This window comes from Balaenoptera physalus, assembly GCF_965194825.1.
Source record: "Balaenoptera physalus genome assembly, chromosome: 6".
In the NCBI taxonomy this organism is placed as follows: domain Eukaryota; kingdom Metazoa; phylum Chordata; class Mammalia; order Artiodactyla; family Balaenopteridae; genus Balaenoptera; species Balaenoptera physalus.
Window position 1 is genome coordinate 78,187,579 of NC_138885.1, and position 14,437 is coordinate 78,202,015.

At 33.2% G+C, this 14,437-nt stretch overlaps 1 protein-coding gene across 1 annotated transcript in view; it reads left to right on the plus strand.

The window, feature by feature from the left end:
- FSIP2 (fibrous sheath interacting protein 2) overlaps positions 1-14,437 on the plus strand; it is a gene marked incomplete at its 5' end in the record, with an annotated part of 130,013 nt that overhangs the window by 18,353 nt on the left and 97,223 nt on the right. The window contains 4 exons of the mRNA XM_082466842.1: positions 1,897-2,023; positions 4,398-4,487; positions 12,391-12,506; positions 13,327-13,372. Coding sequence (XP_082322968.1) covers positions 1,897-2,023; positions 4,398-4,487; positions 12,391-12,506; positions 13,327-13,372 — 379 coding nt within the window. The remainder of the gene's footprint in view (positions 1-1,896; positions 2,024-4,397; positions 4,488-12,390; positions 12,507-13,326; positions 13,373-14,437) is intronic.

Here is a 14,437-nt window from a genome sequence, read left to right on the forward strand (position 1 = left end):
TTTTTTTCTCTCAGTGTTTCGTTTTAGATGGTTTCTTTTTCTGAACACGTATTAATTAATCTCTTTCCCTGCAATATCTACTCTGCCATTAATGCATCCATTGCATTACTCATCTCACACATTAAAAAAAAAAATTGATTTGGGCCCTTTTTATATCTTCCGTGTCTCTTGTTTACCTTGTAAATATATGGAATGTAGTTATGTTTGTTTTTTTTTAATTCAAGTATAGTTAATTTACAAGTCGTGTTAGGTTCAAGTGTGCAACAGTGATTCAGTTGTACATATATAGGTATATATAGATAGATGCTTTTTCTGATTCTTTTCCATTATAGGTTATTACAAGATACTGCATATAGTTCCCTGTGCTATACAGCAGGCCTTTGTTGTTTACCTATTTTATATATAGTAGTGTGTGTATGTTAATCCCAAACTCCTAATTTATCTCTCCACCCACTCCCTGCTATCCCCTTTGGTAACCATAAGTTTGTTTTCTATGTCTGTTGAGTCTATTGTTGCTTTGTAAATAAGTTCATTTGTATCATTTTCTTAGATTCCACATATAAGTGATATATGATATTTGTCTTTCTCTGACTTACTTCACTTATGTGATGATCTCTAGGTCCATCCATGTTGCTGCAAATGGCATTATGTAATTCTTTTTTATGGCTGAGTAATATTCCATTGTGTGTATATATATATATATATATATATATATATATATATATATATATACACCACATCTTCTTTATCCATTCCTATGTTGGTGGACATTTAGGTTACTTCCATGTCCTGACTGTTGTAAACAGTGCTGCAGTGAGCATTGGGGTGCATGTATCTTTTCAAATTAGAGTTTTCTCCAGATATATGCCCAGAAGTAGGATTGTAGCATCATATGATAACTCTATTTTTAGTTTATCTATTTTAATGTTATCTTTAATTCTAACAGCTGTATCATTTCTGGATCATTTTTGATTGATTACTCACTTTATGGGTCATATTTCTGTGCTTCTTTATATGCTTGGTATTCTTTGATTAGATGCCAGATATCTTGAATTTTATATTGTGTGTGCTGAATATTTTCAGCTTTTTATAAATACTCCTTAGCTTTTTTTCTTGAATGTAGATAGGTAGTTTATTCGGAAATGGTTTGATTTTTATAGGTCTTGCTTTTTAATAGTTGTTAGATGGGGCCAGAGCCATGTTTAATCTGGGACTAGTTATTCCCCACTACTGAGGAAAGACATTTTAGTACTCTACCCAGTGCCCTATGACTTACAAAGTTTTTCTGGGGTGGCTGGTGAGAATAGGCATCATAGGTAGGTGCCAAGTACTGTTTTCTTAATCCTTTGGGATGATCCTGTCTTTGGTCTTGGATAGTTTCCTCACATACACATAGTGATCCATTCCATTGCTGACTACTTTAGGAAATTCTCTGAGGATTTCTGGGTGTTTTCCTCTGTGCAGCTATCTCTTTTCCGGCACATCCAGTGTCAATATTAGTCCAGAGATTTACAGACAGAAGTCAAATTTCATGTATGATATTATGTTTACCTATGTTAGGCATGAGTAACTCTTGGTTAAGGAATCCTCCAGCTGAAGATGATTTGAAATTGTCTAAATTCACCAGGAGAGCAATGCATTGAGATGCTATCTGATCTGAAACTAGACACCCTGAAGGTGTGCAGTGAGATAAATTGCATCTAAGGGTTAAATATATTCTTCATGTTTGACCATGTGTGGAAATTTACCCCTTACTACCCTCCCAAATTTGTACTCAGAATAACCTTACAAGTCACAAGTCTTGCTCATTTCCAACATACTATCACATTTTAAATATTTATTTGTATTTCTAAACAGCAAGTTGATGTTAACCAATATACTTCTTTAATATTTTAGAAACAAGCCCTTCTAGAGAAAAAAATGGCTTATCATTTACAAAAAATGCAAGAAAATGGCATTAAAAGAGAAGATACGAGGAAAAATACAATTGATTACAGAGAACAAGATGGACCACATTATGAATGTGAGAACATTATGGGCTGATGTAGCTATGTAGAAAGTGCTTGTCTGTGTATTTATGTAAAAGATCCTTTTACACAACTCTGTTTGCTCATGCTTGCTACCTGCTTTGTGCCAGGGAAGGGTTCTAGGCATTTCCCTATCAATAGTTCAAGTTGAAAAGTAGACATACACGTAAAAATTAAAATAACCTTATCAAGTGGTTCAGCAGACAGGCTTGCCTATATTGCAGTTCTAACCAACTTCCCTATACTTAATGTATTTTTTGCTACTGAAACCTTAAAAATTTGTAAGATAATTGCTATCACATACCAACATGGTGTTCTACTATTTTGCCAGCCATAAAGAATAGACAGTACCAGAAAAGAACACAGGGAAGAAGGAAAGGAGGAGGTAGAGAAAGATAGAAAGGAACAAAGAAAGGAAAAACGGGAAGAAATGAAAGTTTAAAGGAAGAACATCAAGTCATTACTTTGTTATGCCCAGTATAACCAGCTTCCTGTTATTTTTAACATTTTAAGACTGTAGTAGGATTTATTAAATTAATTAATGATATTAAAATTTCATGGCCAGAATACAAAAATGTAGACTTTTTTTAATTATCTGTGACTAAATGTATCAGGAAAGAAAATAATAATCTTCCATGAGTTATCATCATAGCATCCCATCAATCCTATCTCTGTCCCATCAATCCTGTTTCTATGTGAGAGCCTCCCTTTGTCACTTAAGTAGATTACTAACTAGTCTCCATTGGCTCTTATTTTTACCTACCTCAGATCCATTTTTTACACTGCTACATAATTACACGTAAAACTCTGTTCTGCTAGTTTTTTCTCCTGGCCTCAAAACTTAAAGATCCCCATTACGAAGCTCAGACTTCTTAGACAACCATTCATCACCATCTAGGGTCAAACCCAAACCTAACTTTATTTCACATTACCTCCTTGAAGAAGGCAGATATGATCTAGGGGTGATATGCTTAGGCTCTGGAGCCAAACTGCTGAAGTTGAAGTCCTGCTTTACCATTGCCTAGCCATGTAAATAGCTTGAACAAATTATTTAACCTCTTTGAATCACAGTTTCATCATCTGAGAAGAAAATACTCCTAAATCCCATAAAGAGCCCAAAAGTTCTAGCCCATAGTAAGCATTCAATTAATTTCATTGTCTAATCAAACGAGACTGCTGACCGTTCCTAAAACACAAGTGAACTTGTATACTTCTGGGCCTCTCTTTATCCAAGTTTCTAGCCTGGATTGACATGCTCACTGTCCATCTCTTTAACTCCTGCAATTCTTTAAGCTCCACTGTAAGGGACACTACAAAAAGTCTTTCTTGATAACTGTAATTGGAAGATACCTGTCCTTCGAATCACTTATAGTACTTTGTATTATTCTTAATACATGTATTCCATACTTCCCACTGTCTTAATTACCTATTATATTGTAACTCCCACCTTTCTGTTTCACAGAGCACCTAGTATCGTATGTATATATGTATATCTTTGTGTGTGTTTGTATACATGCATGCTTACTGAATGGACCAATTCAGTCTCTTCAGCTCATTGAGATAATGATAGCAATTTCATCCTTCAAAAAAGAAATCACTTTAGAAACTATATACATCCCTGCATCAACAACCGTTAACTTTCTCATTTAATAGGAAAAGAGTTTCAAGAAGACATTTTTAAACACTTGTTGCCTCAAATCCCTTTTTCTGAAGAAGTGGGATATAAATTAATTTATTTTATCAAGGTGACAAATGAAATTGAATTATTCCTCTATAATAATGTTGTCATCTTCCACTAAGTAGACAGCTTCCAGAGGGACAGAGAGAGTAAGAGAGGACAGTAATATTGGGTGAACCTGCTCCAATGAGAAGACAGATCACTCTCACATTTGACAGCCTTAATGAAAGCCCATTGAGTGCACATGCTGTGAGGATCCTTTGCCCTGCTAAATGGTTAGAAACAGGAACTATAATTTCCTTTATCGCAAAGGAGGAATATGTATTTGGTTGCTTATGCTAGGCTGTGAGGTACATTCAAGAGTTGCAATTGTCACTGTGGGCTGGTGGGTCTCCAGCCAGTAGCTATATTGGTATCCATCCCTACATAGACAAAATGGCGTGTTACAGTTGAGCCAGGTATAGCTTTTCTGTCAGAGGAAAATTCTGTCCTTCTATCTTTTAACTTGAAGGGATAATATTTGAAGAGTAATCGTTTTTCGCATTCCTCCATCTTCTCCAATACCTCTCCACAATCCTAAATAGAAATTAGCATGTAGGCTCACTTCCTATTGGGCATGAAAAGAGAGCCTGTCTTGGGTAATTCTGTCATCATCATTATTAAAAATAAATGTTTTGTTGCATTTCTTTAAGCTTATTCTCCAAAGAAGAAAAAGAAGAGTAATGATGACATAAAGATAGTTTATCCTGTTGGTGACCAGAAAGCAAATAAAGGAGCATATGGTAATTTAGTATTGTGATAAGAAATATTAAATAGTATTTTTGGGAAAGACTGAATTTGGATGGCCTTTTTTGCTTAAATTCAGATAATTCCTCTGTTCTTTGTTGTCAAATGACAGATTTAGAGTGATGCTTACAAACAATGATATAACCTCTATTGCTTTCAGAATTTCATCTCAAGTTACAGATTTAGTGTTCTGAACTTATCATCATTTTAGACAAATTAAATGATCTATTGCTGCTGAATGAAAAATACATGAACGTAACAAATTGCAAGATAATTTTTATATTGCTCAAATTGATTTTTAAAAACTCTGAAACGCAAGAGTGAGGGGATATGGGGATATATGTATACGTATAGCTGACTCACTTTGTTATACAGCAGCAACTAACACAACAATGTAAAGCAATTATATGCTAATAAAGATGTTAAAAAAAAGAAAAAAACTCTGAAGTGAGTCAGAAATTAAGTTTATGTACATTCACTCAACCCACTATGGACCCCAGTGAAATATCACTTTCTTTATTTATATCATTCTATGTTACTTCATGTTGTCCATTAGAGCTCATTGGATTAGACCAGGAACCCAAACAACGGCATAAATATCCTCCAAATAATATACTATCAAAAGTATAAGACTGTTAAAAATTGAGCAATATGAATTCTTCTCCCATATTAAATTTCCAGGGAAAAATTAAAGTATAAAAATTAAATCCCTTTGTCTTTATCAGTTAAATTCTAAAGAAAAAGTTTAAAATCTTTCCTTCCATGAGTGTGTAATTTGATTAGTCTCATAAAGTCTCTGGGATAAGACAGGGTTGCCTTAGCTGAGGCTGTCTTCCACTCAGGACTACTGAGGTTTACTTAATTCAGCTCTAAGCTTTAAAGACCAAAGAAAGATTTTTAAAGTCCAAAGATTTTTTGGTCCCATCTTTAAAGTCCAAAGATTTTTTTAATAAAATATCAAAGAGTTACTTACAACACATACAATTATGACAACACCAGCCACATATCTACTAAATGTAGACAATAAAACTAAATTCTCAGTCTCTAAAGCAGTTATCTCATGCAGAATGATCTTCTAAAAGTCTAATGTTGAATGCAGGCCAGACTGGTCTTACTAATGTCAAAAAAATCTCAGTGTTATTGGAGGAAAGGATGATAGATGGAAAATATGATTTTCAGCCTCACTAAGGTACCAGTCTATCTGTGACAGTTGTCCAGGTGTCAAAACTATAAATTTAATTAAGCATAGTTGGGAGACAAAGATGAATTCTAAAACTATATTAATACATATCTGGGGGGGAGAGGATCTATTTCTACCCTCTAAGAGATTGGCAAGTGAATCATTCTTGTTTTTTGTGAATTTTAGAAATGTACAGTAGTGATATCACAATTCATTATATATTAAAAGTGCCCCTCTTTCCCATTCACCATAATCAAACCTCCTCAGTTTCCATCTCATCACTGAACTGAGTATGAACTCCATACAGTGTCACAACCTTTACACTCTTATGGGCAGTTTGCCCCCACGTTTCGTAATTGGCAACTATCCGAACAGAGTTCAGAGGCCAGAATTCTCTGTAGTTCCTGCTTCTGATCTTGTCTCTGTATTTTTTCATTCTCATAAAAAGATCCTGGGGTAATTTATTTTGGTTTTTAAATTACCCTAAAGCAAAATGGAATTTTTTATATAATTGCATGAATTTTAACACACGTATGAATTTGTATGACCTCTACCACAATCACGTGAGAACATTTACAACATCCCAAAAATGTCCATTTGCAGTCACACCATCTTCCCTCCCACTAATAAGCCCAGGCAACCACTGATATGTTCTCCATCACTATAGTTCTTTTTCCTTTGGAAAATGCCTTGTAAATGGAATCATATGGTATTTGACCTTTTGATAATTGCTCCTTTCACTCAGCATGCCTTTGAAATTCTTTCAAATTATTTCATTTGTCAATAGTTGACTCCTTTTTATTGCTGAGTAGTAGTCCATTGTGTGTATGTACCAGGTTTATTTATGCATACATCAGTTGAAGGAAATTTGCTTGTTTCCAGATTTTGGTGATTATGAATAGAAAGATGAGAAGTATACATTAAGCTTTTTGTGTGAACAAGGAATTGTTGTATATGTTTAAGTTTATAAAGAATTGCCCAACTGTTTTCCAGAGTGGCTATAGCATTTTGCATTCCCTATTTGCTATGCATCCTTGTAACTGTTGGTATTATCAGTAGTTTTTATTTTAGTCATTCTAATAGATGTAATGGTATCTCATTGTGGTTTTCATTTGTATTTGCCTGATGGCTAATGATGATGAATATCTTTTCATATGCTGTTTGCCTTTTGTAAATCCTGCCTGGTGAAGTATCTGTTGAAGCTTTTTGCTCTGTTGAGTTTTGGGAGTTATTTGTATATTCTGAATATAAGTATTTTTCAGGTGTGTGACTTGCAAATATTTTCTCTCAGTCTGTAACTTGCCTTTTAATTTTCTTTTTTCTGTTTCTGATTGATCAGTGTGTCTCCCCCTTTGCCCACATTGCACTGTTTTTGATTACTGTAGCTTGTTATTAAAATGTAGTATAATTCCAGCAACTTTATTTTTCTTCAAAATTTTTATGGATATTTTAATTCATTTACCTGAGTATAAATTTTATACTCAGCTTTACTGCAAAAATTATGCCAGGATTTTTTAATAAAGTATATTAAATCAATCTGTAGATCGATTTAAGGGGGAAAGAAATCTTCACAGGGTCCTTCCAATCAAGGATGTTTAGGTCGTCCTTGATTTCTTTCACAAGTGTTTTGTAGTTTTCAGCATAGAAATCTTGTATATGTTGTGTTATATGTATACATAAGTGCTTCATTTTTGGTACTGTTGTATATGGTATTTTTAAAGTTTGATTTCCAATTGTCCATGGCTATTGTTTTTACTATGTCTCTTTATACAGATTTTTTAGTGGTTGTTCTAAGTAACAGTGTACTTACTTAGCTTATCACAGTCAACCCTAACTAGATATTCTACCTCTTTATGTAGAATTTGGAAACCTTACCACTATATATGTCTCCTTACTCCTCTCTCCTTTGTTATAATTATCTTATGTATTACATCTACATATACCAAACAGCCACTCAGAGTAATCATCATTTAAATGACTAAATAGGAGAAGAACAGCCTATCATATTTACTCAAATAATTAACATTTTGGTCGCCCGTTAATTCCTGATGTTTCTGGTCCCACGTTTCTTTCTGGTATCATTTTCCTTCAGTCTGTAGAACTTCCCTTAGCATCTCGTTTAGAACAAATTATCTGGCACTGAATTATCTTAGTTTTCCTTCACCTGAGAGTATTTTTATTTTACCTTCATTCCTGAATGATACTATTTACCCTTGATATCGAATTATAAATTGTCAGGCTTTTTTTTTTCCCCAAAACTTTAAAACTGTTGTTCTCCATGGTTCTGATGGATATAGATACCATTATTAAGATATTTTAATATAATTGATATGATATTGTATACAGTGTTTTGTGACTTGCTTTTTATACTCAGCATTATATTTCAAAAGTTTTACCTATGTATTGTCTGACATTTTACTTCCTTTCAGTACTAATCCTATCCCATTGTGTGAATATCCCATTGTGTAAATATACCACAATTTAATATGTTTTTCTTTTGGTGGAGGTATCTGTCATTTGAACAATATTTCACCAAACATTCTATACATATATATCTCCTGGTATTCATGGACAGGTGATTCTCTAGGGGTTATATGCCGCGATATGGGATTTCTGGGTCATGTTCCCTCTTCTGAGAAATTGTTTTTTCAAATCTCTTGTCCATTTTCTTATTGGGTTATTTTTCTTTCTCTTACAAATTTGAAAGATTTTTTTGGTTACACACTCTATTATATACATATATATGGTATAGCAATATCTTCTTCCAATTTGTAATTTGTTTCTATTCTCTTTTTATCTTTTGATGTACAGAAGTTCTTAGTTCAGTATAATAAAATTTTACATTTTTCCTTATAGTTTGTATACTTTGTTACTTTTTATTTGAGGTTCATTTCTATGAGTTCTCTTTGATATGGCAAAGACATTAATCTTTTGTCTTATTTGTGGCACATATTTCCATAATTTTGTTAATGACTTTTTTTAGCCTTATTAAACATTTCAAACATAAGCAAAAACCAACAGAATCCTTATGTGCCTTTCTTTCAACTTCAACAACTCATGGACAGCTTTGTTTTGTCTATGCTCTCAACTTCTCCCTGCTGCCATATTGTTTTAAAGCACATCCCACACATATTATTTCATCCATCAACATATCAATATGTACCTAAAAGATAAGGATTATTTTTTTAATGCGTAAGCACAATACCATGATCACATTGCACAAATAATATTTCCTTAATGTAATCAAATATCTAATCACAATTCAGCTTTCCAGTAATCTCATAAATGTCACAAAAATATTTTGACATTACTTTGAATCTACATTGACACATACTGCGATAGTTTGTATGTCTTTTGAGTCTTTTAATCTATAGGTTCTCCTTCCATATATTCCTCTCCTTCCCTCCCTCCTCTTCTTTAAAATTAGTTTATTTGTTGAAGAAATTGAGTTGCTTGTCTTATTGAGCTCCTCAGTGACTGAATTTTTGCTGATTGCATCTATATGGTATATGTTATTTCTTCTGTATTTCCTGTAAAGTATTAGTTAAATCTGTGCACTTTCAGGTTCAGTTTCTTTAGCAAGACTGATGCATACATGATGGTGTATCTTTCCATCAGGAGACTCATAATATTGCATTGTCTTTCTCTTTGTGATATTAGCAGCCATTTATGTTCAAGGCCTTGATCCACAAATTAATTATGGGTTACAAAATTGGGATATTTTTCCTTCTTCATAAACTAGCTAGAAAATTTCTAATAAAAAGAAACTTTCCCCCAACAACTGTTTGGTTACATTGTGATACAGGATACTTGAGAAAAGCAGACTGATGCTTAATATTTTACCATCATTTATTAGTTTTCAAAATAATGAATTGTTTCAGTAGCATCTTCTAACAGTGAGCAATTAGTTTTGTTTCATTATGAATTCACAGATTTATATAAATTTTATGCACTTAAAAATTGCTATTACTGTGCTTACTAATGTTGAAATTGTGACAGCTCTGGCCAGTGAGAGCCCCTTCAAGATAACTCTCGAGTCCTTTTTGACACAACCCTAGTGATTTTTGTTAGCTTCCTTGCTATCTGAGAAGACTGGACTATCCAAGCTTATCTTGTACACATTCAGTTGTTTCAACACCAATGAGTTTCATTGGTATCTTTGAGAAGATGAAGTAATCATATATAGTTGGACCTATTTCTGGACATGCTCTTTTCTTTTATTGGTCTATTTGTCCTTATGTGAGTATATTCAATAGCATTCTCTTAATTACTGTAGCTTTATAATAAGTCTTGAAATTTGGCAGTTTGAGTTCTCCAACATTTGTTGTTCTTCTAAGTTGACTTGGTTGTTCTAGGGCCTTTGCATTTCCATAGAAATTTTATTTTTTTTATTGAAGTATAGTAGATTTACAATATTGCATTAGTTTCAGGTGTACAGCATAATGATTCAGGGTTTTTTTTGGCAGATTATATTCCATTATAGGTTATTACAAGATATTGAGTGTAATTCCCTGTGCTATACAGTAAATCCTTGTTGCTTATCTATTTTATGAATATAGTTTGTATCCATTAATCCCATACTAATTTGTCCCTTCCTTATTCCCTCTCCCCTTTGGTAATCATTAAGTTTGTTTTCTAAGTCTGTGAGTCCGTTTCTGTTTTGTATAGATTCATTTGTATTATTTTTTAGATTCCACATATAAGTGATATCATATAGTATTTGTCTTTCTGTGTCTGACTTAACACACTAAGCATAATATACTCTAGGCCCATCCATGTTACTGCAAACAGCAATATTTCATTATTTTTTATGGTCGCATAATATTCTGTGTGTGTGTGTATACACATACATGATACACCACATCTTCTTAAGCCAATCATTTGTTGATGGGCACTTGGTTATTTCCATGTCTTGACTATTGTAAATAGCAGTGCTGTGAACATTGGCATGTATGTATCTTTTCAGCTCTCCAATTTCTACAACATAGTCAGCTGGGATTTTATTTGGGTTCACCTTTCATTTCTTTTTCTTGCTGACCAGGACATCCAGAACAGTGCTGAACAAAATGGTGATCGTGTACATCCTGATCTTGTTCTAAAATATAAGGCTAAGTGATCAATATAAATTAGAATATAGTTCTGGAGATTTGAAGATAGCTTTTATCAAAGGAAGGGCATACCCTCATACTCCTCGTTCACTAAGAAGTTTCATCATGAATGGGTGTTGAATTTTATCATGTTTTTCCTTTCATCTTTGAGATAATCGTCTACATTTCCTCCTCTTTTCTCTTACTGTGGTACATTACTTTGGCTTATTTTTGAATGATAAGCTAACCCTGCATTCTTGGAATAAGCCTCACTTATTCATTATGTATTATCTTTTATTGTATATTGTTAGATTCAATTTATTTATAGATTTTGCATCTTTATTCATAGGAGGATATTGACTGAGTTTTTCTTTTCTTGTAATGTAATGATTTTTATATCTGAGTGATTCTGGTCTCAAAGTATGAGTTGGGAGAGGAGTTTACTCCTCTTCAATTTTCTGGATGAACTTGTGTAGAATTAGTGTAAATTCTTCCTTTGGTATTTTGTGTAATTCAGAAGTAAAGTCTTTTGAGCCTGGAGTTTTCTTTGTAGAAATGTTTTTAACTATATATTCCATTTCTTTAATAGATATGAGGTTCTTCATATTTTCTATTTATTCATGAGTGAGATCTGATTGTTTTTGAGGAAAATCTGTCCCTTTCATATAAGTTTAATTTATTGCTATACATTTTCATAATCTATTATTTTTAGTATTATCTATAGACTGTTATGCTGTTATCTCTAATTTCCCTGATGATGGAAATTTGTGTTTTCTCTTTTTCCTGATCAATCTGGCTTTATCAGTTTTATTGAACTTCTCAAGGAGTCAACTGTTAGTTTATTTTCCCTCTTGTTTTTCTATTTCTTTTTCACTTTGATCTTTACTTATTTCCTTTCTTCTGCTTACTAAATGTTGACAAGGATATGGGAGAATTAAAACTCTGACACACTGCTGAATGGTATGAAATTGTACAACCACTTGGGAAAACAGTTTGGCATTTCTTAAAAGTTAGACATATACCTACCATATGACCCAGCCATTCTACTACTAGGTATTTACCCAATAGAAATGAAAAAGTATGCCCACACAAACACTTGTGCAGGTAAGTTCATAAATATTTGTAAGTTGCCAAAACTGGAAACAACCCAAACAACAGGTGAATAGATAAAGAATGGTAGCATATCCATACAATGGAATACTTCTCAGAAATTTTTAAAAAAAGGAATGAATTATTAAAACATACTATACTGAGTGAAAGAAGCCAGGCAAAAAATACTATATATCACATACTATATGATCCCATTCATAGAAAATTCTAGAAAATTCAGATTAATCTTGTGTAAGAGGTACAGAGCAGTGTTGTCTCAGGATGGGAAGAAAGAGATAAATGGATTACAAAGGTAGATGAGAAAACTTTCAGGGGTATTAGAAATTTTATTTTGGTTGCAGTGATGGCTTCACAGTTATAGATGTATTTTTAAATTGAGGAAACCATTCAATTTAAATAATTAAGTTATAATTAATTATAATTAAACCACTATAATTAAACCAAACAATTATAATTAAACCATTAAATTATACTTAAGTGAGTTCTTTTAAAAAATATACTGTTTCTTTCATTTACTTTTAGGACCCTTTGTAAACACCATTCATCGGTCTCTAAGTAGTTCAAAGAATGTTGCCAAAAAATCAGTACCTTCTGTTGTTTGTCAGCCAGATGTACAAGATAATGGTATTGAACAAAAGGTATGAAATTATGTCTCAAGCTTCTGTATGTGATTATTAATTTATCTAGTTAACTTTTACTTCTGTGAACCATCTCCCTCTCTAGCGTGTTACGGATTGGTTAGGGATATTAGGATCTATTCATGAGAACTGATCCCTTTCCCTAGATGTGTTGAGTTACCTTTGTGCTAAACTCACTCTCATTAGCAGAAACTAATCCAAACAAACATTTAGCAATTGCAATATCTAATATTTATTGAGCATCTACTGTTGGCCAAAGCCCTGTGACTTTTTCCTGAAGGAAGGGAAGATGAATAAATTGGTCACATAGGATACAAAGAAGAATAAGACATAATCTTTCCCCTTGAGGACTCATTGTCTAATGGGGCAGACAGATACAAAAATGTTATTACAGTAAATTGAGAGTCTGGGATGATAAATTTTATTTTGATTCTAAGCAATGTGTTTTTAAAGCATTAGATTGGATTAGAATAGGTTGGATTGTATTTCCCTGAAACAGACTGAATGACTAAACGTTTTAGAACCAACCACTAAATAGATTACCATGTCTTTAAACAAAATATGGAGTACTAGAAGAGGGTAAAGTTTGTATGTGGCTGCATATTAAACTCAATTTTGAACTAGTGAAATTTGAGATCCCTGTGGAAGGTGTCCTAGGAGGTTGGTAATAAGTATTGTCCCTGAGACAATTTTCATGAGAGAGTTAGAAGATAAAAGGGAAGAAAATCTGTATTAATTTGGTTGATTGGTAGAAGGTAAAATCTCTTTCAGAAGTGAAGTTACTAATGAATGTTCTTATCTTTAATGTTGTACCATATAGAAAGATGGAGAGACAAATAAAAAATCAAGTATTTTTGATAATAGAGGTAAGAAAATAAAAAACATTCATAATTGTTCTGTTGTTTGTTAAGTACCTAATTATGGTTTCACCATATGGTTTCTCAAGTTACTTGTTATACCTGATTATAAAAACCATGGTTATTTTGGAAAATAAAGCATGGTATAAAACTGTTTTTGAATTTTGATGTTATAATTAGCCTATATGTTTGAATGATTGCTTGATAAGTATGACTTTTGAAATTTGCAAAGTGTGGAAAAGTTAGAGTCTCTGCTGTAGCTGTTTATAGTGATAGGTAGAGTAAGATACTGACATACTATGGTTCAGTAGCTTATAATACAGAGAAATATCCCCAGGAAGGTCCTCATACTGCACTGCCATCTATTCCCCGCAGACAATACATCCTATTTCCCATCTCCCCTTGAGTGGAATATACAATAGCTAAGTTTTTCTGCACCTTGTTAGATTTTTGGAAGTCACTAAAAACACTCTCATGCAAAACCTATATACACACATAGAAAATACTAGACACCTCCATCCAGTGGCCAATGACCACCTCAAATTCAATACAAAAATCAAATTTTTCAACTTCTTGATCCTTCTGTTTTTACCCAGGGACAAAACTTGACTTATCTTTGACTCTTCCTCTTTCTTGAATTTTGTATCCCAAAGTTGCCACTCTCTGTCTAATCTACCTCCTTCATTCCTCTTTCCCTCTCTTTTGCATTCCCACAACTGCTGCCTTTCTTTCCTCCATCCTTGACTATTTCAGTAACCTTCCTCCAACCTCTTCTTCCTCTTTTTAATCCACCCTACATTTTGGTGTAAAGCAATCTTTCTACAACACAGTTTTGGTTATTCCCGTATTCAAGTTGTGAATGGTTTTCCGTCACAGACTGAGTGAAATGCAAACAGTTAAATCTGCCAGTGGTTTGTGGTTAGTTATAGGGATTAAGCTGGCATAATATTAAATAAATTAGGATCAGAGGTTAAGAATCTCAGACTTGTTCCTGAGGGCAGTGGTGAACACTGGAAATTTGTGGGCACTAAACATCAAAAAAGGTCATGTTATTCTTAGAGATACTTCCTTAAC